This window comes from Musa acuminata, chromosome BXJ2-4, assembly GCF_036884655.1.
Source record: "Musa acuminata AAA Group cultivar baxijiao chromosome BXJ2-4, Cavendish_Baxijiao_AAA, whole genome shotgun sequence".
NCBI lineage: Eukaryota > Viridiplantae > Streptophyta > Magnoliopsida > Zingiberales > Musaceae > Musa > Musa acuminata.
Window position 1 is genome coordinate 7,892,932 of NC_088341.1, and position 26,033 is coordinate 7,918,964.

Genomic DNA, 26,033 nt, shown 5'->3' on the forward strand with positions numbered 1-26,033 from the left:
TATTATTAAATACAATGCGAACCGATATTATTCAAAATAATAAATAAAAAAGAGTACAACATAGCATTTGTAATTATGTAAACAAAAATTATAGATTTACAAGAAAACATAGAAAAATTATATAAAATATAAAAAAAATGAAATTGAGATATATCATAAAGTAAAGTATTTTCTTTCATACTTTATGTATCTTTCAATCAATAAAATCAACAAATAAAATAACCACTTCATTCCTCAATATACTGAATACAAATATAAACATAAAAAACACCGATCATCAATTGTACCAAATATCTAACATCTTAATTAAGGGTCAATCGGTACAATGAAACAAATTTGAATTTGGTTTGGTCCGGGTGCGCCAGGTCAATGCTGTAGTGCAACGCACAAGCGACGCGCGAGGTCCCCAATGGCAAGCCACTACGATGGGCCCTCCCCCACAATAAATTAATTTAATATCATAGTGGATCGATGACCCACATATCAGATATTAAACTGATAAGAACAGATACTACACTTGATCTTAGCCAAAAGGCCGAGAAAAGTATGCTTTGGACGAAAGAGATCCCTCTTATTTTATACCTGTTTTGCTCCTTTCTATTGCGCACGTTATCGATGTGGGACTAAAGAGACCAACCAATGGACAACCAGCATAGCATAACAAGCACAAGAAGTCTATAACTATATATGTATAAAATATTATAAAGGAATGATAGAGAACGCATAGAAAGGAATCGATGACAGTCAATATATTAAGATTTTTCTTTCATCCATATAATAAGAATTGAGATCATTTTAGATATTTTAAGACTTAAATGGTCTGGTCAGTAAATCAAACTCATCGAAGGTCTATTCTAAGTTTTATAAATATATCCTATTCTTATTATTAAATACAATGAGAACCGATATTATTCAAAATAATAAATAAAAAAGAGTACAACATAGCATTTATAATTATGTAAACAAAAATTATAGATTTACAAGAAAACATAGAAAAATTATATAAAATATAAAAAAATGAAATTGAGATATATCATAAAGTAAAGTATTTTCTTTCATACTTTATGTATCTTTCAATCAATAAAATCAACGAATAAAATAACCACTTCATTCCTCAATATACTGAATACAAATATAAACATAAAAAACACCAATCATCAATTGTACCAGATATCTAACATCTTAATTAAGGGTCAATCGGTACAACAAAACAAATTTGAATTTGGTTTGGTCCGGGTGCGCCAGGTCAGTGCTATAGTGCAACGCACAAGCGACGCGCGAGGTCCCCAATGGCAAGCCACTATGATGGGCCCTCCCCCACAATAAATTAATTTAATATCATAGTGGATCGATGACCCACGTATCAGATATTAAACTGATAAGAACAGATACTACACTTGATCTTAGCCAAAAGGCCGAGAAAGGTATGCTTTGGACAAGAGAGATCCCTCTTATTTTATACCTGTTTCGCTCTTTTCTATTGCGCACGTTACATGTGGGACTAAAGAGACCAACCAATGGACACAACCAACATAGCATAACATGGATCCAAGCACCGGACATATAAGTCCATAACTATATATATATATAATGAATGATATCATAAAATAATTACATAATATTATAAAGGAATGATAGAGAATGCATAGAAAGGAATTGATGGTAGCCAATATATTAAGATTTTTCTTTCATCCATATAATAAACTTAAATATTTCATAAAAAATATGAAATTAAAGAATTGAGATCGTTTTAGATATTTTAAGACTTAAATGGTCTGGTCAGTGAATCAAACTCATCGAAGGTCTATTCTAAGTTTTATAAATATATCATATTCTTATTATTAAATACAATGCGAACCGATATTATTCAAAATAATAAATAAAAAAGAGTACAACATAGCATTTGTAATTATGTAAACAAAAATTATAGATTTACAAGAAAACATAGAAAAATTATATAAAATATTAAAAAAAGAAATGAAATTGAGATATATCATAAAGTAAAGTATTTTCTTTCATACTTTATGTATCAATTGTACTAGATATCTAACATCTTAATTAAAGATCAATCGGTACAACGAAACAAATTTAAATTTGGTTTGATCAGGGTGCGTCAGGTTAGTGCTGTAGTGCAACGCACAAGCGACGTGCAAGGTCCCCAATGGCAAGTGATGGGCCCTCCCCCACAATAAATTAATTTAATATCATATTAAGATTTTTACTTTATGTATCTTTCAATCAGTAAAATCAACTAATAAAATAACCATTTCATTCCTCAATATATTGAATACAAATATAAACATAAAAAACACCAATCATCAATTGTACCAGATATCTAACATCTTAATTAAGGGTCAATCGGTACAACGAAACAAATTTAAATTTGGTTTGATCAAGGTGCGCCAGGTCAGTGCTGTAGTGCAACGCACAAGCGACGCGCAAGGTCCCCAATGGCAAGCCACTGTGATGGGCCCTCCCCCACAATAAATTAATTTAATATCATAGTGGATCGATGACCCACGTATCATATATTAAACTGATAAGAACAGATACTACATTTGATCTTAGCCAAAAGGCCGAGAAAGGTATGCTTTGGATGAAAGAGATCCCTCTTATTTTATACTCGTTTCGCTCTTTTCTATTGTGCACGTTACCGATGTGGAACTAAAGAGACCAACCAATGGACACAACCAGCATAGAATAACATGGATCCAAACACCGGACATATAAGTCCATAACTATATATATATAATGAATGTTATCATAAAATAATTACATAATATTATAAAGGAATGATAGAGAATGCATAGAGAGAGGAATTGATGGTAACCAATATATTAAGATTTTTCTTTCATCCATATAATAAACTTAAATATTTCATAAAAAAAAATGAAATTAAAGAATTGAGATCGTTTTAGATATTTTAAGACTTAAATGGTCTGGTCAGTGAATCAAACTCATCGAAGGTCTATTCTAAGTTTTATAAATGTATCCTATTATTATTATTAAATACAATGAGAACCGATATTATTTAAAATAATAAATAAAAAAGAGTACAACATAGCATTTGTAATTATGTAATACAAAAATTATAGATTTACAAGAAAACATAGAAAATTTATATTAATATAAAATAAATAAATGAAATTGAGATATATCATAGAGTAAGTAAAAGTATTTACATCCATGAAATTTAGCCCTCTGAAAAATTAAAAATAGCATATTTGTCACTCCAAATATTGGTATTGCATGTATCCCTAAATAATCATAATTTCATGTATACCACTCCTTTGACATCCATCAAATAAACTTAAGTGGGCCACTAATCATCAATAAATATGAAATTTTTAAAAGAATTCATGTATTTATATAATATTTTAGGGTTGTCTGTATAATTTGTTTCATCCTTTTTCTTTCACAACATCTATTCCAACATCCTTTTTCTTTCATACTTTATGTATCTTTCAATTAGTAAAATCAACCAATAAAATAACCACTTCATTCCTCAGTATATTAAATACAAATATAAACATAAAAAACACCAATCGTCTTAATTGTACCAGAAAACTAACATCTTAATTAAGGGTCTATCAGTACAACAAAACAAATTTGAATTTGGTTTGGTCGGGGTGCGCCAAGTCAGTGCTATAGTGCGACGCACAGGTGACGCAGGAGGTCCCCAATGGCAAGCCAATGTGATGAGCCCTCCCCCACAATAAATTAATTTAATATCATAGTGGATCAATGACCCACGTATCAGATATTAAACTGATAAGAACAGATACCACACTTGATCTTAGCCAAAAGGCCGAGAAAGGTATGCTTTGGACGAAAAAGATCCCTCTTATTTTATACTCGTTTCGCTCTTTTCTATTACGCACGTTACCAACGTGGGACTAAAGAGACCAACCAATGGACAATATATTATAAAAGAATGATAGAGAACGCAAAGAGAGGAATTGATGATAGTCAATATATTAAGATTTTTCTTTCATCCATATAATAAACTTAAATATTTCATAAAAAAATATAAAATTAAAGAATTGAGATCGTTTTAGATATTTTAAGACTTAAATGGTCTAGTCATTGAATCAAACTCATCGAAAGTCTATTCTAAGTTTTATAAATATATCATATTCTTATTATTAAATACAATGAGAACCGATATTATTTAAAATAATAAATAAAAAAGAGTACAACATAGCATTTGTAATTATGTAATGCAAAAATTATAGATTTACAAGAAAACATAGAAAAATTATATTAATATAAAATAAATAAATGAAATTAGGATATATCATAAAGTAAAAGTATTTACATCCATGAAATTTAGCCCTCTGAAAAATTAAAAATAGCATATTTGTCCCTCCAAATATTAGTATTGCATGTATCCCTAAATAATCAAAAGTTCATGTATACCACTCCTTTAACATCCATCAAATAAACTTAAGTGGGCCACTAATCATCAATAAATATGAAATTTTTAAAAGAATTCATGTATTTATATAATTTTTTAGGGTTGTCCGTATAATTTGTTTCATCCTTTTTCTTTCACAAAATCTGTTCCAACACCTTTACGTATCAGACATTAAAGAATTTATTAGGTCAAAATGAGTATACAACCATTATAAATAACAACTTCATTTCTCAATATATTGAATACAAATACAAACATAAAAACACCAATCATCTTATTTGAACCAGATAACTAACATCTTAATTAAGATGTCAATCGGAACAACGAAACAAAATTGAATTTGGTTTGGTCGGGGTGCGCCAGGCCAGTGCTGTAGTGCAACGCACAGGCGACGCGCGAGGCCCCCAGTGGCAAGCCACTGTGGTGGGACCTCCCCCACAAGAAATTAATTTAATATCATAGTGGATCGATGACCCACGTATCAGATATTAAACTGATAAGAACAGATACTACACTTGATCTTAGCCAAAAGGCCGAGAAAGGTATGAGTTGAAATGAATGCTTCCTCTTTCTTTTATACCCGCTTGTGCGTCTCCTTGCTGCATGAGTTGCCGATGTGGGACTAAAGAGCCGACCAAGCTAACCAATATACGAAGCATTCATATAAGGATCGGATCGGATCGATGCGAGTCGGATCAAACATGGATCCGATTAAAAAATTGTACCGCAGATTTAATTGTTTTATTATTATATACTAAAATATGAAAGATAAGAAATAAGAGACTAATTGAGAGGGTTTGGTGATATGATTTCTTTTCATCCTTATATCGGAAGAAGTTAAGCATATTATTAGAATAAATAAAAAGAGATCCGTTTTAGGTATTATAGCGACTGCAAATGTATATCTATAGTTTAGTAGTACTAATCATTAAAAAGTTTAGAAATTTTAATACCCAATACCTTTATTATTTTCATCCATTATTTATTTTTTAAATGAATATAGATGTCAATTCATTATCAATTGAGAGAGATTAACCATAATTATATATGTATAATAAACTTATATGTAAAGAGTTAAATGTGAAAACCAAATAGTTTTTAAGGACTCTCTTCTCTTCGTTCTATCTTTCTCTTCCCTTTGATCCTTCTCATTCGTTAATATCTTAACGGTGTGTTGCTCATGTCACCATCATTTATTTTCCATGGTGGACATCTCCCTAATTATCATTGTCTTCTTTTTTTCGTTTTCACTTATATGCATCCTCTTGTTCTTCTATCCTTTTTCTTATAATATAATTTAATAATAATTATGTTTAATAGTAGTTAATTGAAGTTTATTGGAGGGGTATTAACAAGAGTTATATATATATATATATATATATATATGATGTGGCACGAAGTCATCACCGCACGACCGTCATAAATGCAAATGTGATCGTCGCCGACTCAATTTCTTAACACGGTTCGTGTAAGACACCGAACCACGTCGCGCCGACCGTCGAAGCCGGCTTGGGACATCGAAACATGTCTCCTTTATTAGCTGGTACGCGCCTTCTTCGTCCTTTTCTTCGCATCAACCGACTCGGCTTATTAAAGACGAACGCTTCCTTCGCCTCCCAACTTCCACCAGTTCCATCTTCGTAAACTAACCGGCAAGTTTAGCGGCTGCAACGGCGGTCTTCTCACCGACCACCCGTCTCCTTCCCCTCCCCTTCGTCGCTTCCTTCTCGCTGCCGCTTACATACGTTAGAAAAGGGGGAGTAAGCCTTCATCATCGTCGCTACCATCAGTCGTCCTCTCCTCTCCCACGTCTTTCATTCTCCATCCTGCTACAGACTTCGTTGCTTGTGGTCGACACCTTCGTTTGATGGAATACGCTTTCTTCATCGCGTCCGACCGTCGCGCCTCGGTACCTCAGAAGCGATGGCGCATCGCGTTCACCATGATCTACTCCTGCCGCGCCATGTGCTCCCTCTCCAAGAAGCGCATCACTGGCGCCCTCCGTACTCCATCCTACGTCTCCCTCGAGATCGTGGACGACGATGACGATGAATGTAGGGCCCCTGCTCCACCCTTCTCCATCGTCGACGCCGACGTCCTCAAGTCCCTCGTGAGGGAGCGCAGGCTTGACGAAGTGCAACGCCTCGGCGGAGCCGACGGCATCGCTGCGGGCCTGGCTTCCGACGCGGAGGCCGGCATATCCGGCGGCGGTGGCGAGCTGGACGCGCGGAGGGAGGCCTTCGGCGCTAACACGTACCCCAAGACGAAGCCCAAGGGGTTCTTCTGGTTCGTGTACGAGGCGCTCAACGACTTGTTCCTCCTCATCCTGATCGGCTGCGCCGCGGTCTCGCTCGCTTTCGGCATCAAGGAGCACGGCCTCAAGGAAGGATGGTACGACGGCGCCAGCATCTTCCTCGCCATCTTCCTCGTCTCCGTCGTCTCCGCCGTCAGCAACTTCCGCCAGATGAAGCGGTTCGACAAGCTGTCCGCCCAGTGCAACGACATCAGCGTCAGCGTCGTCCGCGACGGCCACCGGCAAGACATCTCCATCTTCGACGTCGTGGTCGGAGACGTGATCTTCTTGAAGATCGGTGACCAGGTCCCGGGCGACGGGCTCTTCCTCCAGGGGCATTCTCTGCAGATCGACGAATCGAGCATGACAGGCGAGAGCCATCCGGTCGACGTCGACGCCGTTAAGAACCCGTTCCTTACATCCGGCGTCAAAGTCATCGACGGATACGCCTCCATGATCATCACCGCCGTCGGCACGGACACGGCGTGGGGGGAGATGATGAGCACCATAGCCCGCGAGACGACCGAGCCGACGCCGCTCCAGGAGCGGCTCGAGAGGCTGACGTCGAGCATCGGCAAAATTGGCGTTGTCGTGGCTGTCCTGGTCTTCGCCGTGCTAGCGATCCGCTACTTCACCGGGAGCACCAAGGACGAGAACGGGCAGCCCAGGTTCAACAAGAACAAGGTGGACGCCGGCGACGTCATCAGCGTCATCGTGAGTATTTTCCAAGACGCAGTAACCATCATCGTGGTGGCGATCCCCGAGGGCTTGCCATTGGCGGTGACCCTGACGCTGGCCTTCTCGATGAAGAGGATGATGAAGGACAACGCCATGGTCCGGAGGCTGTCGGCTTGCGAGACGATGGGCTCGGTGACGACCATCTGCACCGACAAGACCGGCACTCTGACGCTGAATCAAATGACTGTCACCAAGTTTTGGATCGGCAACGAAGAAGTTCCGGTAGACGGCGGCAGCATCTCCTCAATCGCGCCAAGAGTGCGCACACTGTTTCACCAGGGAGTCGGGCTGAACACCACAGGCAGTGTTTACAGGCCAACGTCTGTAGCAGTGCCAGAAGTCTCTGGTAGCCCGACGGAGAAGGCTCTTCTATGGTGGGCAGTTCTGGATCTCGGAATGGACGTGGAGGAGATGAAGAGGAGGTACAGCGTAGTTCACGTCGAGGCCTTCAACTCGGAAAAGAAGCGGAGCGGAGTTCTGGTGGAAGAGAAGGATAGCAGAGCGATGATCACACACTGGAAAGGAGCTGCTGAGATGATCTTGATTCGATGCTCGCATTACCTCGACAGGAACGGGAATGTGCGGGACGTAGACGTCGAGTCCAGAACGAAGCTCGAGAAGGTCATCAGAGACATGGCCGCTCGTAGTCTTCGGTGCATCGCCTTGGCCTATAAAATCACCGATGCAGAGGATCTTCATGTCGATCAAGAAGAGACGCCAAACCTCGACGACAACGGACTGACTCTGCTGGGCTTCGTTGGCTTGAAGGACCCATGTCGCCCTGAAGTGGAATCAGCCATCGCCGCCTGTAGACGCGCCGGCGTTGCCGTCAAAATGATCACAGGAGACAACGTGTTCACAGCAAGAGCCATTGCCATCGAGTGCGGCATACTCAGAGACGATGACGTCGACGGATTGGTGGTCGAAGGGCCGGAGTTCAGAAACTACTCAGCAGAGGAGCGAATGAAGAAGATCGATCAGATTCGAGTCATGGCGAGGTCTTCTCCCTTCGATAAGCTGCTAATGGTGCAGTGCTTGAAGTCAAAGGGCCACGTCGTGGCAGTCACCGGGGATGGCACAAACGACGCGCCGGCACTGAAGGAAGCCGACGTGGGACTTTCCATGGGAATTCAAGGCACCGAGGTGGCGAAGGAGAGCTCCGACGTGGTCATCCTCAACGACAACTTCGACACCGTCGTGACCGTCATGAGATGGGGAAGGTGTGTCTACAATAACATACAGAAGTTCCTGCAGTTTCAGCTCACAGTGAACATTGCCGCACTGGTCATAAACTTCGTCTCCGCCATTAGCACCGGCGAGGTTCCATTGACGACGGTGCAGCTCCTGTGGGTGAACCTGATCATGGACACCATGGGCGCTCTGGCTTTAGCTACCGATCGGCCCACCAAGGAGCTGATGAAGAAGCCCCCAGTGGGCCGGACGGAGCCACTCATCACCAACATCATGTGGAGAAACCTCACAACGCAGGCCATGTTTCAGGTTGCAGTTCTGCTGGTGCTCCAGTTCAGAGGGCAGTCCATATTTGGAGTGAGAGAAGAGGTGAACAACACCTTAATCTTCAACACCTTCGTTCTCTGCCAAGTCTTCAATGAGTTCAACGCAAGGAAGCTGGAGAAGAAGAACGTGTTCGAGGGGATGCGCACCAATAAGCTCTTCTTGGGGATTGTGGCAGTCACTGTGTTCTTGCAGGTGATGATGGTGGAGTTCTTGAGGGAGTTTGCAGGCACAGTAAGGTTGGACTGGGAACAGTGGGGGATTTGTGTTGGTATTGCAGCTGTGTCATGGCCAATTGGTTGGCTTGTCAAGTGCATTCCAGTTTCCAACACCCCTCTTCTCCAGCTCTTAGCTCACCCTAAATCTGGTATATAGGAATCAATTATAGGTCCATTTAATTCCTTCATTCAATTTTTTTTCTTCTCTGCTGATTGATTGGGTGTTATATCCCAACTTGATTTATTTATTATTTTATTGTAAATTCCTAATGTGTATATGAGTTGACATTGGTCTTCTTTTTATATACAGATTTTGCATGTATCACCTGAGAAATTTTGTCACACAACAAATATCCAGTGGATTAATGAGATTAATTTCAGCTGATGTTGAATTCATCAATCGAGGGAAGAAACATTCTTAATATAATTCATAATATCTATCTACAGGTGCATCTAGATGACCAAGATGACAACAAATATATGCAAGGACTAGTACTCAATTTAACTCACTCTTGTTACCCATAGTTTGATGATCCTATACCTTGGAGCTAACAAGAGTTTATTCTTAGATCATATTGATTCAACCCTGATGCTTGACATATTTAGTTCCTATACATATCTTCTAATAGGAGTAGGGAGGAAGTCTAGAACCCCATTCTCACCAAGACACAAGATGGTCCCTTGATTGATGAAAGCTTTTGATTTGGTCCTGCCTGACATAATAATGGTTGTCCATTGCTTGGAGATTAGGTAAAGTGCAGCTTGAAAAAGACTACCACCAATATCTGTTATGACTTATGAACATATATTGCTCAACAATGGACATTTTTTTATCAGACACAAACCAATAATCTACCTGACTCCACAGTGGTTGCAGAACTTTCCTCTGGCATTTGATTACTGCATTGCTTTTGATAGAACTGTTGAAAAAGTGATTGATCTGCTACAGAGTGGACAGAGCTGACCTACTGCTTCAGGTGCATGTAATGTTGCCTCAAGATCTACATCTTTTACTGCAAGAATTGTTATAGAAGAATCAGGAAATCAGTGTGCAACTGATACATTTGAATGGTAGAATGCATGAGACAGAATACTGTGATGATGAGAGGGGAAGGATTTGGAGGTCTCTTGTGGTTGAAGGCTTTGAAGCTGAAGAGACTTTTCTGAAGACACAAGCAAACCAAAGACTGGAGAGTGACAGCCAAAGTAAAAAAAGAGGATTCTCTTGTCCCCAAACATTATCATAGATGGAACACTACAAAATTTGTTGCTTTCAGTACTCATAAAGTCATATCTCCTAATCAGGATTAACTTGGATACCTTCTCCTCTCATGTCTGCTTTCACCAACATGAACTGCATGCATCACAAGTAGAACTGACCCAGATAATTTGCTAACATTTCTGGTAATGCATTTGCAGTAATCTCCATACCTTTCCTTTAGCATACTTACTTCACACATAAACAGTAAAGATTTACATGGTTGAATCGAAACAAATGCGACTATAAATATGAGTGAAGATTCTACAGTATGCTACCAAGTACATCTTCAATTCGGAATCTTTAGGAATGATTTTGAAGTGGTAGAACTTAAGGCTGCATGATGAATCATGAATGTCTCTATCTGCTACAGCTAAGATTCGGATGTACATCGGCATCGATCCATGTACAACCTCATAAGTTGATAGGAGGAAGGAAACTTCTCTTTCAGCTCAAGACCATATGACAAGTTGTGAGCAGTACCACAAATGAGCTGCTACTTCTCTGAAAACATTAGATCATAGAACTTATTTAAGGAACCAAAGATTGAGGTCACAATCAGAGGAGATTACAGGAAGGAACCCACCGAGTAAGGATGTCGAGCTTAATTTCAAGGTCAAGGTGTTCCTTCAACTCAAAATCACATAAGTAGCTTTCTTCTCCCTCTTAGTTATACTGCTCCTCTCATCATATCACACATCAGATGAAAACAAAAGGAAAACAGCAGGAGATGTTAAACTAGGGTGTTTAGATGTTTCAGATGTCAAAAACACTGAACCTTTTGATGTCTTCATGAGCATCTTGATGGCACCCTGATGAGCAGATGGAGATTGGATTGCAGGGATTTATTGTGCCCCCAACAGCAGATGGAACTACTAGCATGATCTGATTGCTACCCTGTGATCAGATCATGCTGGCAGCTTCAGCTACTTTTGGTGCACATGCATGGAGTTGCATACATCAGATGTACCCAATAGAACAGTATGCTGAAGTAAGAGAAGAAGCAAAAGGGAGGGAGGATCAACTGGTATCCCCGTGGAGGTACAGTGAAGGAAGAGAAAGGAAAAGAAGACCAACAGGTATCACAAGGTTTAGAGAGAAGAGGCCAGAAATATATAAGAGATATGAGAAGTGGGAGTGATTGGGTGCTGCAATTGGTTAAGAGGAAGAATCATCTAAAGGTGCTGTAGATCTAATAATAATTATTTTGTAATGTGAACTTGGTGCTGACACAATCATGTCTTGCCTAATGAGGGCATTCATCAACATTTCCCCATAAAGAATTGTGTGATCAGTCTCCATCATCAGCACACTCTTAGGTCAGTGAATATGCATCAACTTCAAAGCAACACTTGAGTACAGTTTCCACTTATTTGATGTCAAAGCTCATCAGCAAACCTAAGAGCAATCACATTGCTCATTGCCACCTCTCTCAAGAACCATCAAAACCTTTTGGACTCCTTTCTCATCAGTTGTTACATTGTAGTGATTTCATTTTGTTCAAGGGGACAAGTCTAGGTGGAAGGCTGGGGGCCCCAAATATTTCCTTGATTTACCAATTTAGTTTTTTGATATCTCATACATTTTAACTTAATACCCTTTATTATTTATTTATTTTTGTCTTGTTCAATCTTGCTCCATCCTTGATTGTGGACCCAACTGGTGGATTGCAGAAAGTAATGGATGGTAAGCTGAGAAGCTTGCAGTGCATTCTTGGGAAGATTTGATGCTCACTCATTTGACTATTTTCCACTTGGCCTCTGCATAAGCTCTGCTTTTGCTTTTTGACTTCCAAAGCCAAATGGTTCTGCTTTTGTGACTGTGATTTCCATAAACCATGATTGCACACTCTCTTAAGTTCATCAGTCATAATTAGAAATTAGAAGATATTGGCTTTGCCATCAGTTGGTCAGAGCCAAGGGAGGCAAAAGCAAGGCATCATGCTTTTACCAGTGACTGCTGCCTTCTAGACTCAAACACCTTTACTAACATCATGTTGTCTAGTCCACTAGTGGAAGATTAAGGAGAGTTGATAAGAAATTTCAATCTGTTCACAGAAAAGAGAACAGAATTTTAATTGATGCCATTTGTTTGGCAGTTGATAAGTACCCTGACCTCTAATCTTTGGTACTTATCAATTAAAAGTAACCAATATCCGCGAGGCAGCACGAACTTCATAAGTAGAGAAGTTCTTAAAGACTATATATATAATTAGAACATGAAGGATTTAGCATCTAAGCAGGTAACTGGGCATAGATTTTTTTCTTCCTTTAACTTTACTTTCACTGCATCGCATATTCCAAAATTACATTCAAAGTTGTCAACAAAAATTACATGTATTGGGCACCGTCCCGGTTACCTTATTCTCCTTATGCATAAGTAGTTTCAGGAATACATATATCAGTCACCAAAATACAAATAGGTTATAACACACCGATTTTAAGATCCTATACCATGGCAATTCCATAGGTAATCAAGTTGAAAAGTAAGTTACACCTTAATGAGCCTTCACAGCAACTCCAGAGCTCTCCAATGTCTTGATATAGACTTGCCTGGCTGGATGGTCCTCCTGAGGGCGGTTGTAAGCTGTCCAAACAGGTTCTCCAATGAACAATCTCATCAGCTGCATATGCACCGCAAAGCATATATGTAAAAAGCTATGTGGATTAGAAGCAGAAATAAGATGAACGATTCAATTCAGAACTGGTGCCATCATAAAAATAAAATAAATTACTGGAGTAGAACCTTGAGAATGAACACACATTAAGGTCTTTTTGGAAAAGCTATGAGGCTAAGGCAAACATTACACAACATACATTCTTGTTCGGTTGCAGTGAAATTAAAGAAATGAAAAGAAAATCATTATTGTTTTTGGAAGAGCAACTCAAAGAAATTTATGAAGTTGTTAGGTATAGTTTGTAAATGGCCTTTTGTCATCTCCTCTTAAAACTGTTCTGTCTCGAGAAAGATAAATCTAGACCCCTTTGAAGAAAGTTTTGGCATATATTTTCTCCCACATCTTTATCTTCAATTTTATTTTCATTGCCAAACAAGAAAGAGAAAAATAGAGGAAAAAAGATAAACTGAGTACATTCACATCGGCTAGCTATGTATGTTAAACTTTTTTATTATTTTACATACCTTCACATAGTTTGAAGTGTCTAATGTGAACCGATGATAGATTCCAGCTGGTAAGACAATCATGTCGCCCTCTTTGATCCAAATCCTTATCCAGGTGTCGTCTTTGTCACGAACATCAAAATACCCACTGCCCTCCAAACAATAGCGGATCTCTTCATCGGCATGGATGTGTTCTCTATAGAAGTTCTTCAACTTCTCTTCATAGTTCTCAACTTTTCCAGGACATAACTCAAGAAGGTCCTGCAATGTCAAGATGGTAAAGATTGTCAAAATAAATTGCACTGGTTACATGCTGGTTGTTCTCTGGTCACACTAGCATGATGTGTGACTGGATGCCTGAGCCCAGGCCCATCTGAGAAAGAGAGATGCATACCATGTAGTTGTATCCTCTGTCTTCCCGAATTTTCTTCAATTCTTCACTGCTCTCATAGTTTTTGGGATCCAAATGCCAGTAAAGAACCCCGATTTCTGCAATAACAGAGAGAAACAGTTGTTTCATCAAATATTCATATACTACTCAAAATCACAGATAGTCTATCATGAACAAGAGGGGAAAAGTTACTTTTGGTCCACTTGCCTGTACAAAATAAAACATTGTTCACAAAACAAAATATTGCTATCCATGTATAGCACATGAGTAGTCTAAATTGTATAGCAAAAAAAAACATTAATCAAACGACAATACTGTGTGGATCAACCACCCATAAGACAATAATTATGTGGGAAATAAAATTTCCAACTTGTTGGTTCGAGACAATATGTATAATGGAATCATACCAGTAAAAGTATGATATAAGTGTAGGATTTGGAATCAGTGACTACCAAGTTCCTTGAATGTCTACCTATAAATAACTTAGGATCATTAGTCATCCCTCAAGAAAAGTCTACTAAGTAGTCAAGAAAGTCCAGAGTCCTATTTCAAGTGGTTCTGAATAACTAACTGCATGCAGCTAATTGGAAGTTGCATTGTATCCTTAGCTTTCCAAGCTATCAAAATTTTCGAGTATAGTATTCGTTATAAAATTGTTGCCAGGTTTAACTTTACATCATGATCGAAGAGAACAACAGCAGCATTCATGTTATATTAACCTTATACCTCTATCACACATGGTGCAGCGCACACGTGAGCACATGCACACACACACACAGAGAAAATGAGGGGAAAAGGTACTTTATGCTGCCTTGTTTTGTTCTCTTTCATCCTTAAGGAACTGCACTTGGTCTTAGGTATGCTTCTCATTTAGTGACTTACCATTTGCTCCTGTAAAACCTTTCGGTCATCCTATTTTCCTCTTAATTCTGTTATATATGATGCACAAGACGAGGGAGCATGATCAGCCGAATTACTGATTAATTAGCTTCATTTTAAAATTTTGCTATACCACAAGCATCTTTTAAACCATCTCACATGATGATCGATTCAAAATTGGTACTCAGAAGCTTTAGTAAGAGTATACAGTTCTTGCAGAAGTTTCTCAATCCAATTGGCAACCCCTCGAATGCCAGCAAAGATGCATCGATATCCATCATATCAATTACCCAGGGCATCATGCTGATGTCTCTGACCATTTCCAGAAGAAAGGAGCAGGGCCTATCAAAGCCTTTGGGTTATAACTACTAATTTATGGGAAACAGAATCACATTTGTTGTGCTTAAGGTAAAAAGCATCGGTTTGTACAGGTTCACACTGGTACCCACCCTCATCGATTTAAACCTAGATTCAGACGAACAATAATGTATATTAGGACATCGCTAGAATGACAGATCCAAAAAGTATATTCATGTTTAACAATAAGATCTATCCCCTTATTCCACACATAATAATGTTCCTCTCCTCAAACCCCAGTCTGCAACTCAAGTCCCCCTAAATCATACTTCCCTATCTATGGGGGTATGCAACTGCCTTCCATAGATCAATTCTGCCTGGAGACTTCCATCAGTCATTTCAGAAGCCAAAAACCTAAAACTATAGCATCTCACACAAGGAACTAAGCTCAAACAGGAAAATTAAGCATGCGTTAATGATCAGGGAAAAAAACTACTAATCGCTCATGGTATTTCCAAGAAACATAATCATTGACCAATTCCACTTCATGGTTACTGATGCTTAGAATGTTGGGATAAAAAAAAAAGAACAAAAAAGCAGAAGCCTTCAAGAGAAAAGATATCAGATTGGCACCTTGAAGCTTGCTCAGGGATACAAACTCCTTAGGGTTCCTGTGGTGAGGGAGCCTCTGGTCCTCATCACTCTCATCTATCAGCCAAGCCTAGCCATATACAATAACAATCAGCAAAACTAGCTCAGGATTCAGATTGCAAGTCTTAGAGAGAGAGAGAGAGAGAGCATGAACAACAGATGCGAGATGTCAGAGAAGCAAACGCACCTCTGGAGCCATCACAGGGATTTGCTGATGACTGATGAGGGTTCTCGGTTCAAGATTGCGCAGATCCTTTGGCTGTGGGTGATGGATACTTCCACAACCTACCATACCATACTTATTCGATGGATAGATCCTGTTCCACATGATTCCTCTGCCTTGGATTTTGTTGGTAGCAACAAATGATCTACTGCCGCGTGCGTGGCGGATCAGTTTGTGGTGTTCATCCTTCACCAAACGATGACCATAAAGATGAAAAATCACTTTTGTCCACATTTTGGATTAAATCTTCTGATGGAATGGGAGAAGTTGTGTGATTGTATTTGTTCATGGAGTGGAAGTTCGATTTTGCAACTGTGGTTTATGATGATAATTCTCAAAGAAATAATAACTAAAGAGATAAAATATGAAAGCAATAATAAAGGGAGAGAAGTTGATGTTGGTATCGCCTTCTACACGGTTCGATTTGAAAAGGAATCAAATCGATCTAAAATCAAAACTAAATCAGTATTGTATTTGCATTAAATCGGGTTGAAACCGAATCGCCCAATTGAAACCGATTTTAAACTAATTAATTATAATAAAAATAAAAATATACAACGCATAGAGGACTTATAGTGGTTAAATTGTTAGTTTTGAATCCAATAAACTTATATTCAAATCTTGATAATGTCATTTAATTTATTTATTTTTAATAGTTTTTATATTAAATTTTTTATGTTATTAAACTCAATATAGCTATACATCTATTTTTTTATATTTTTTTAAATATAATATTTTTATTTCTTAAGAGTATTTTTTTTAAGAAAAATTTTATCTTTGAAAAATCCTCTTAGAGCATCCCGTAAACATATCATTTTATTTATGTCTATGCTAGATCGCTTGTCGCCTACATCATATCTCTTCTCCTATTTGCCAAGGACGACGACGATGAGTATGGGGGCAACAAGTAGATGCAAGTCTTTAGTTATCTACGCATTTACATGTGAGCTAGTTTGCACGCCTAATTGTACCCCTGTCTTATCAACTATCTGATCACCTGTCATCTATCACTTGTGGGGCAAGTGTGGTTGCATGTGAAGGTGACTAGCAATGAAAATTTTGCCTTTGCCATTCTTGCTCGTGGCTCCTTCGCCTCGCACCTCCGTCGTTAGATATAAGAGACAATGGGCAAGGAAGGAGGGAGTTGCGATCGTGGAGGCATAGGTGGGGTTGATGAGAAAGCGAAGAGAGTTAGGAAGACAGGGATAAATGGTTATTTATGGGGTTCAGTAAGGACAATAGTGTTGGGTAAATCGATAAGAATAATATCATCATAAAAAAATACTTTATGAAAATTTTTAAAAGATAAGATATTATTTGAGAATTTTTAAATATAATTTTTTTAAAAAAGATTATCATATTTTAAAAATATTTTTTTTATGATTCAAATCGGAATCATGGTTTCGGATCTAAAAACGACGATACTAGATTCATGGACAGGGCTACATTCTTGAAAGCATTTGATTTGTTATTAGGCACTAAATTATTTAAAATATTTTTACCATAAAATAACATTTTATATTTCTTATGTATAATATGCAGGTACGATGTATTTTTAAAGACTTGGAATTAAATCGACTATTTAATTGCTCGATCCAATTTATTAATGAATCGAGATTTGGTCGGATCGATATCCAATCAGATATAATTATGGGAGAAACGGCGTCCGCATTTTGACTAATTTCTTATAAATGTATTTCTCAAAATCTTAAGTCAAATCGAGTTGGATAATTCGATTTGGCTAAATTTATTACGGTCTGACTCGAGCTCGGTTCAGAACCAATCTGACGAGTCAACTGTGGGTCCCAGACGCCCTAACCAATGGGAAGACGTCCTTTACCTGGTTGCTGATTCCACAGCGACATAGCGAGCCGGTGAGTCGCAAGAATGCCTCTTGCACTGGACCCCGCTGGCGAGTCCCAGTTTCACGTTCCACTCTCTTCCAATGGGCCCCAACGAACCTGAGCCACGGTAAGTACAAAACGCGGGTGGGGCGTTGGTGTGCCACTCGTGCCACGTAGAAGCAATTTCGCCACCGTCTCCCTTCCATTTGCGACCCTTAAATTTAACTTCACCCTGAAACCCTAAATCAAGCGCTTATCCATCTCCATAGAGTGCCGAGCGTCGAACCCGTGCAGCACCTCGCCGCTTGCTTGGTCTGGGGCAATTAATATCCACAGTGATTGCCTTTGGTTTGTTTTCTGTCGGCCACGGCTTCTTCCTGTTTTGGTCCGATCTGTTCGAGGAGGGCCTCCCGCCGTGACGAAATTTTGGTGAGCGGTAATCCCTTTTTCGGTGAAGAGAGTTATTGTTTGACGGAGATCATCTCCTTGCGGCGGACGGTGATATCTGCGTCTCGGTGGCCACAATTTTGAGTTGCTCGCGACTTATTGCTTCGGATCGTCGATTGTTGCTGATCCGATCGTTTCTACATCCGATTTACCGGGAGAAAAATTATCCTGAAGTTCTTTTTGATATTTTTCCTGTTCGCACTCGGTGAATTGGTATCCCGATTCATGATCGGAGGGAGGAGATAAATATCTGTTTACATGTCCATGTTATCTGTTGTTCTAGCTTAACGGCGGAGCTGCCTTCATTTTTTTGGCTTTAATTCACTTTCCAGCTCATTTGTAGGGCAAAGGTTTTGTTCTTTGTGGTTTATTTTGCTTGAAATTGGAACGGAGAAACCGAGAGGGAGAAGAGAATAATGGCTGTGTATTATAAGTTTAAAAGTGCCAAAGATTATGATTCTGTTCTCATCGAGGGGCAATTTATATCTGTTGTCAATTTGAAAGAAAGAATCTTTGAATCCAAGCTATTTGGGAAGGGTACGGATTTCGACCTCATGATCTCTAATGCACAGACTAATGAAGGTTTGTTCTTTCTTTAGAATACATTCTGTTATAATATGTTTTACCAGTATTTTTGGTACATTCATAAATAATATGTAATACAGTAGCAAAATAGTTAGTTTTGCTTTCGACAAAGGGTGAATGGTCTGAGGATCTGTGCCTAGTTCTGTTCAATTATAATGAATAAATTTTCTTAGGTTACTTTTCTTGGTGCATGTAGTCTAATTCATTTCCTTAAATTTTTATAAACTTTTTGTTCTTTGCCTTTTTAATTTCAGAATATGTAGATGAAGGAGCTATGATACCCAAAAACACATCAGTTTTGATTCGTCGAGTCCCTGGACGACCACGAAAGCCTATTATCACTGAGAGAGACGAGTACTGTCTTGGACCTTGAATGTTGAACATTTGATAGTATCTTACGTTAATGTTTATTTTATTCATGACCTGGTAATAACAGTAGAAAGTTTAGTTTCTCTGGATCAAGCTTTACATCAAGTCTCGAAGACAGCAGCAGGCATCTTTCATATGAATTTGAGATGGAAAATGTGTCTTGATCTGCAGGCAGAGATTTCTAGAGGATAAGGTAGAAGGCCTTCCACCATCTAGCAGCATGTTGGTTGATGATTCATCTACCATCACATATGTAAGCTTGACTACTTCTGAATATCATTGCACCTGTGGATCTATGAGGGTACTGCATTCCTTCTTTTTGGTGTAGTGCCAACAACCAATAGCTATTGTTTCACATAGTTGGTGGGAGGGTCAGTTTTGGCATGATTAGTAGATAATGGTACTTGCATTGGATTTTTGTAGCCTCAAGAATACGAATGGGATGAGTTTGGAAATGACCTTTATGTCATTCCTGAAGTTAATGCTCCTCAGACAAGTAACCCTGTGATAGATGTTTCTCCTGCTAACAAGGTTGATGAGGATAGCAAAATTAAGGCTTTAATTGACACACCTGCTCTCGACTGGAATCGGTAAGGCACATTCATTGGAGCTTCTATATATTTTTTGCTTTGCAGTAATTATGGAACAAAAAAACAACATTCCGTAGGACAGAAATGAATAAAGTTTGAGTTACATGTTTTTTGTCCTCAAAGAACGAGTATCCTATGAGCGGGTGCTTAAATTTTGTTGAATGTTTTTTGCAGTCGAACACAAGAAGGAAGAGCTTTTGGAAGAGGAACCGCTGGCAGAATGTTTGGTGGTCGTAGTGATGGTAATGCTTGACTTGTCATTTCATTTAATTACCTTGGAAGTAATTTTGGTTGAAAATGCATGTGTTTTAGCATTGAGGATGCAAACTGTTATGAGCCAAACACTCTACTTGCTTGTCTCTGACATATCACATTGTTATGCAACAGAGAAGATAATAATTGATCATGCTTGTCATATGTTAAATTATAGCTTATATTTTATTTGTTTTTGACAAAATGAAGGGCGAAGTATTCTTGAACGCAAGACACCCCCAGCAGGTTATGTTTGTCACAGATGCAAAGTGCCTGGTACACCAGAAACTTGTTGTCTCATAAAATTTTGTTTATGATTAATTGCCTGTTGCATTTTTCTTTAAAAAAAAGCCATAGTTTATCTGGTGAATATTCTTGTTTAGGTCACTTTATCCAGCACTGCCCCACAAATGGGGATCCTAACTATGACATGAAAAGAGTGAAACCTCCAACTGGAATTCCAAAATCAATGTTAATGGCAACTCCTGATGGCTCCTATGCATTGCCAAGTGGTGCAGTTGCTGTTTTAAGGCCAAATGAGTATGAACCACTAACTTCTTGTTGCAGTTGCTGTTATCGACATATATTGTAGAGTACTCTTATGATCTTTCCTTCTATATGTAGGGCTGCATTTGAGAAAGAAATTGAGGGGCTACCTACCACTCGTCCTGTCAGTGACCTTCCACCGGAATTGCGTTGCCCATTGTGTAAAGAGGTGATGAAGGATGCTGTTCTGACTAGCAAGTGCTGTTTCAGGAGCTTCTGTGATAAATGTAAGTCTCATATCCTTGCATGTGAAATTCTTGTGAGTTGTTGGAGACATATTAGTCAATCATAGTTGTTTAGTGTTTAGTGTAAGCAATTTTGCTATGATAACAAATGATAGGATAATCCAATTTCATTAAGTTGTTTTTTCTTCTCTTGCACCTAATTTGTCATCCCCCACAGCATTTGAACAAGCTGCTTCTGTATTCTACTGTCAGGCATTAGGGACTATATCATTACAAAGCTGATGTGTGTTTGCGGGGCCACAAATATATTGGCTGATGACCTTCTTCCAAACAAAACACTCAGAGAAACAATCAGTCGGATATTAGAATCAACAACTAGTAGTACAGAAAATGCTGGAAGCATGGTACAGCTCCAAGGTATGAAAAAAAAAAAATCATTGGCTTCAAACTTTGATTTTGTTTTTACATGAGAACATATTGGCCCTTTCAGATATGGAGTCGTCTCATCCTTTACAGCCCAAAGACCCATCTCCTACTCTTTCTGCTGTGTCCAAAGACGAACCTAATCAGTTCACTGCGAAGCAATTTTCCTGTGTGAAGGAAGGTGAAGGTGCAAGTGAAACAAAGGCTGGAAACAGTGAGATGAATTCTTCAGATAAGAAAGTTGTTATAAATACAGATGTTTGTGTAGCAACAGCAGAATCTCTGAGCAAGGGGCCAAAGTCTCATCAGAGTCCTCCAATGCCTGGAGATATCCGAGAAAAGAAACTTGCTGGAGAGCAAGGTAATAAATATATGCTTGTAATGTCACATTTATTCCACTTATTGCTTGTTCAGATGAGTGTGGAGGTTGTGCTTCTTTTTGAGATATCGGATTTCTGGATATTCTTCCAAGGCATACAAGGTTAAATTCCTCTCTTTATATGTATGTTAGAGATTCTGACAGAGGAGTTTATGTTAATGAAAAAGTTTTTTTTTTTCAAGTTATAGGTCCATGATTCATGTACAAATAAATGTAGCGGTCTATGTCAGAGATTGATGCTTTCTTTATTTCATCAACCTTTTTCTTGATACCATATTTTTTTGTTGATTTTCTTTTTACAGGAAAGAAAAAGAAGAAGAAAAAGGCACGTCTTGTTGCCCATGGTTGGTTCGTTTCCCTGGGATTCATTCAGTCTAGTTATCTACTACTGGTCTTTGTTTTTTCATATTGATATCTTGACACGCAATACAGAAAATTACTTTCTCGTCGTTTGTGATTGATAGTTCGACATTTAATGCAGATGATTACTTTATTGTTGTAAGTAATTCAAACATCATCCTGAGTCTTTTTTGCCTTTCTCTTGTCTCATTTTTTGAATTGCAGATGCTGATATGCAATGGAGGGCCTACCAGGACCTTGGATCTGAAAATTATGGATTGCCTTTGGCTGTTTCAGGCTATAATCCCTACTGGACTGGTGGGATGCCATTAGGAGTTGGTAACTACATGGCACCTTATGGTGGTCCAATGCCATATATGGGTTACACACCAGGGCCCTTTGATGTTCCATTTGGTGGGGGAAATTTTCCACAAGATCCATTTGCTGCACAAAGTTATATGATGCCAGTACTTCCGAGGTATGCCACACATAAAAAGTTAGAAGCTTAACAAAACATTTACCAGCTTTGACCTGTTTTAGCTATTATGTTTAGTTCTTATGCCCTGAATGGCTTAGACTGAGTATAATTCATGATTTGTAGAACTTTTTGTTTTTTTCATGTCTTTTGAGTTTGTTCTTTTGTACTTTTCTTCTAGTTTGTTCCTTGAATGGGATGCATATTATATGATAAAACTGATAGAAAATGGGTGACTTTATAGTTAGCAGCATATAAATGCATATGTTGACGAAGTCAAATACTTCTGTAGGGATTTATCTGAGTTAAGGATGGGTAGTATGGGCATGAATCAGGAGCCTTCAGGTATGAGCAGAGAAGAGTTTGAGGCTAGGAAGGCTGATCTAAGGCATAAGCATGAAATGGAGCGACTTAACGAAAGGTAATTGCATTGCTTTGAATCTGATGTTTATTTGATTGCTTCTTGTTTAGCATATCTTTTTCCTTGTTTATCTTGGTTAGAATTCTAAATAATTTATGTATTTCTAGATCCTAATTTGGTAAATTTAATGTAGTTGTGTCTCATATGCTGCGGCAGCTATGAACCTAACAAATTCTACTTCAGGAACTCGAGTGTGCTTCACTGTAGCATATGCTCATTTATGATGAACTCATGATTGTTGTTTTTTGAGTTTGAAATTGACTACTATAGTTTTATCTGTCAACACCGACATGCACCAAACACAATACGAAATAGAGATCATTACTATGCTATGGATGTAGAATGATTTTGGGCCATATAAGTCTTAGCTCAGTTTGTCATATCATTTTGCACATAGTAAACAGCTGTTGTGTTGGATTGTAGTCTCTCTTTGTAGGTTCTTGTCCCTGTCATTGTCCCAATCCTTATCATTGTCTCTAGATGATTATTCTGATAGCAATACTGGTCATACGAACTGTGGACTCTTGCGCAGCAAGCCTATGTTACATACAAGGGTGGCAAAAAAATTTCCAACCAATCACCCACTAGTCGTGGTAGTTCAACCATGACCATTTGTACTCACGTTTATCTTATGCTACTATTCTTCTTTTCATTTGTAGTTTTGATCCATTTATTAAATTATATCATTTAACTTTATTTATCATGTTCCATCAATTTTTACCATGTTCAATGTTCCATCATCTATCTTGTTTCATGATCCTGCTTTGCACTATACGAATATTTGGTTATGGAGAATGAATTGCAAGTTTATTTTTGCATGTGGATATGCTTTTGTAAGCTTTATTTGCTGAGAACCCCTGTTAACTGGACGCAGGGAGAGGGGGCATTCCAAGGATGGTAAAGCAAGAAGGGAATCGAGCAACACTAATGGTGCTTCAATGAGGCCACAGCCCGTATGTCCTCTTTCGTCGGTTCATTTTCTTGCTCATCTTCGTACTCTTGGCTTTATCATGGTAGCTGCATTAGACATAATAAATAGGCAAAGAATCCAGCAATTTGGACTAGTTGTATCAGGTGAGCTTCCATATATCCTCCTCGGAGAAGCAGGGTATTGTGAAGGTTGGCGAGTGGCTTTTCTTGTATACGGGCCCCTCTGATTCGATTTCATATCGATGGTGCTGGATCAATCCGCACCCTGTTTTTTCTTGCTTCGGTGAGAACCGTCGTCGAGCACTCCGTAGGCGTTGGCCTAACCGTGTACTGGAAGCCCCCTACTCACTCATTCACCTCCTGTGGACAGGTCCCTGTCAACTCTGCCTCGTGTTAAAATATCTTAAAATTGGAAAATGTGCACAACCAATTCCCTTAATTTAGTGGTCACGCTGTCATTTTCTCATGCCACCGACCCGCCTCCCAAGTGACTTGGTGTCAGCAAAATTTAGGTATGACATGGTGCGTGTACATTGAATCGTCAGGCACCATGTGTTGGTCCGTACTTAGCATCGAGTCGTTCGCGTCATAAGCCATAAGCTTTTGACGTCATTCATAGGAGCTCTGTTTCTAAATCCATACTCGCCAAGATTGGTGCCACGGTCATGGGCCCCGGCCGAATCGAGTTCGGGTCTCACTTGCTCCCAATCTTTTGGTAGATTTGTACGACTTATGATAGATAACCTGTAACTTTGTTGCTGCAGAGGCTGATGTCGCAGGCCCAGTGGTCGGACCGGGGCCGGTCTGAGAAGTCAGGCAGCGTGGACTGCGGTGGACCGTTCCGCGACCCGGCCCGGCTTATGCCACCAAGGCCCGCAAAGACGACTGCCAGCGACCGCTACGCGGCCCCCGGCGAGGCGGGCAGCAAGAAGAGGAAGCCCTCCTCGCCCGAGAGGAGCAACGGGCTGAAGGAGCTCAAGGGCGGGGAGAGAAGGGGGAGCAGTGGGTACGACCACGAATCGAACGAGGTAGAGTACCACTTAAAGCGGAGGCCTTCGTCCTCGTCGGCAAGGGAGGCGACGTCGAGACGCCACCGGGAGTGGGAGCCACGTGGAAGTGGTGGTAGGGAGCAGGAGCATGGCCACGAGCGTCCTGCGAGCAAGCGGAGATGAGCCGGTGCAAATGCTACTACTACTACTACTACCACTATCATGGCTGAACCGACTCGGAGACTGTCCTTTTTGACCGAGTCAACCAATGCGATCAAAGGACAAGAGTTCGATTTTGACTCGTATGTTTACCTTGTCAGCACTTTGCTCAATGTTTGGGCTTGACGACATATCTGGGTTTCCAATTCTGAATAAATATGAATATATAAATATATAATATTACACGAATAAAGAGAAGTCAACTTCTCTTCCTTCGTTTGACTGCTAGAAAATAAAAGAAAGAATCACTCAAAATCCTTAAATTCCTTCGCTCTCGAGAAAAAAAAAATGGAAAAGAAGATTTGATCTCCAAATGGAGGTCTTCACTTCTTTTCAGTTAAATTCATGTTAACTAAACGAGAGAATCCACTTAGAATGTTACCTTAATATCGAACATGATCAGCATGAACAAGAGAGGAAAGACAACTGCAGATGTTAAAGTTTGTTTAAATGGAATACGAGGCATAGAGAATATTACATGGAAGATTCATATGCTGACGCTTACTAATTAGATCAACTACTCTAATTCGCTCTCCGATTAAACATGATCCAGCCGTACAACCCACATAAAGATTCTGTACGGGAAGAAGAATCCTTTTAATTTTCCTCTCTCCAAACACACATTTAGATTCGTGCACGAACGGCATCCTGAGGTCATGGTCGTCAATTCTGGGTCCCTGTTTTGGCCCCCGCGCTCTCATGTGGGTCCCTAGGTCATCGATGTAGTGTCAGCGTACGACTGAAGGATGTGGGTGCGTGAGCTGTCGACCACAATATACAACTCGAGCGCCCACGTGCAGACGCAAAGGCTCCATCACCAAATCCGACGTGGAAACCGCGTCTTCATCGCTGGATCGGGCCCCGGTCGAGATAACTCCATCAACCGCCCTTGGATTTCCATCGGAGGGACTGAATCTTCCCAAGATGGAAGTCAAATAGAGTGGAGGCACTGCCGCCAGTTTCACAAGTTGCCCCTGAGTATTCCCTGTAACAACCGGCTTGCCCTTCCAATCGCGTTCTTTATCTCAGGTGTAATGGCG

General features: G+C 39.5%; 3 protein-coding genes and 5 non-coding genes across 11 annotated transcripts; 2 read left to right on the forward strand and 6 right to left on the reverse strand.

Moving 5' to 3' along the window:
* Positions 1–351: 351 nt before the first annotated feature.
* On the reverse strand, positions 352–548 carry LOC135611458 (U2 spliceosomal RNA). Its single transcript, XR_010486591.1, has one exon. It is a non-coding gene; the product is annotated as a U2 spliceosomal RNA (small nuclear RNA).
* A 683-nt stretch (positions 549–1,231) lies between these two features.
* On the reverse strand, positions 1,232–1,428 carry LOC135611457 (U2 spliceosomal RNA). The gene has a single exon (XR_010486590.1). It is a non-coding gene; the product is annotated as a U2 spliceosomal RNA (small nuclear RNA).
* A 964-nt stretch (positions 1,429–2,392) lies between these two features.
* Positions 2,393–2,589, reverse strand: LOC135611461 (U2 spliceosomal RNA). Its single transcript, XR_010486593.1, has one exon. It is a non-coding gene; the product is annotated as a U2 spliceosomal RNA (small nuclear RNA).
* A 1,035-nt stretch (positions 2,590–3,624) lies between these two features.
* Positions 3,625–3,821, reverse strand: LOC135611459 (U2 spliceosomal RNA). Its single transcript, XR_010486592.1, has one exon. It is a non-coding gene; the product is annotated as a U2 spliceosomal RNA (small nuclear RNA).
* Positions 3,822–4,766: 945 nt separating this feature from the next.
* LOC135611455 (U2 spliceosomal RNA) lies at positions 4,767–4,963 on the reverse strand. Its single transcript, XR_010486588.1, has one exon. It is a non-coding gene; the product is annotated as a U2 spliceosomal RNA (small nuclear RNA).
* A 937-nt stretch (positions 4,964–5,900) lies between these two features.
* Positions 5,901–9,469, forward strand: LOC135609822 (calcium-transporting ATPase 7, plasma membrane-type-like). The gene has a single exon (XM_065103494.1). The coding sequence runs from the start codon at positions 6,285–6,287 to the stop codon at positions 9,336–9,338; it is 3,054 nt and encodes a 1,017-aa protein (XP_064959566.1). The 5' UTR covers positions 5,901–6,284; the 3' UTR covers positions 9,339–9,469.
* Positions 9,470–12,674: 3,205 nt separating this feature from the next.
* On the reverse strand, positions 12,675–16,294 carry LOC135609825 (acireductone dioxygenase 1-like). Its single transcript, XM_065103500.1, has 5 exons — positions 15,965–16,294; positions 15,760–15,847; positions 13,954–14,048; positions 13,581–13,820; positions 12,675–13,062 (listed from the first exon to the last, which is right to left on the reverse strand). Exons 1-5 carry the CDS (start codon positions 16,232–16,234, stop codon positions 12,937–12,939), a joined length of 819 nt encoding a protein of 272 aa, XP_064959572.1. The 5' UTR covers positions 16,235–16,294; the 3' UTR covers positions 12,675–12,936.
* Positions 16,295–18,022: 1,728 nt separating this feature from the next.
* Positions 18,023–25,191, forward strand: LOC135609823 (E3 ubiquitin ligase PQT3-like). 4 transcript variants are annotated; one of them, XM_065103495.1, is made up of 15 exons: positions 18,023–18,873; positions 19,131–19,230; positions 19,417–19,546; positions 19,669–19,835; positions 20,010–20,077; positions 20,298–20,363; positions 20,471–20,627; positions 20,712–20,860; positions 21,071–21,235; positions 21,309–21,722; positions 21,923–21,964; positions 22,185–22,437; positions 22,727–22,855; positions 23,730–23,808; positions 24,550–25,191. In XM_065103495.1, exons 1-15 carry the CDS (start codon positions 18,708–18,710, stop codon positions 24,955–24,957), a joined length of 2,493 nt encoding a protein of 830 aa, XP_064959567.1. In that variant the 5' UTR covers positions 18,023–18,707; the 3' UTR covers positions 24,958–25,191. The 4 variants fall into 4 exon arrangements, with proteins under 4 accessions (XP_064959567.1, XP_064959569.1, XP_064959568.1 ...); XM_065103497.1 differs by having other exon boundaries at positions 21,309–21,602; XM_065103496.1 differs by having other exon boundaries at positions 19,417–19,498.
* Positions 25,192–26,033: the final 842 nt, after the last annotated feature.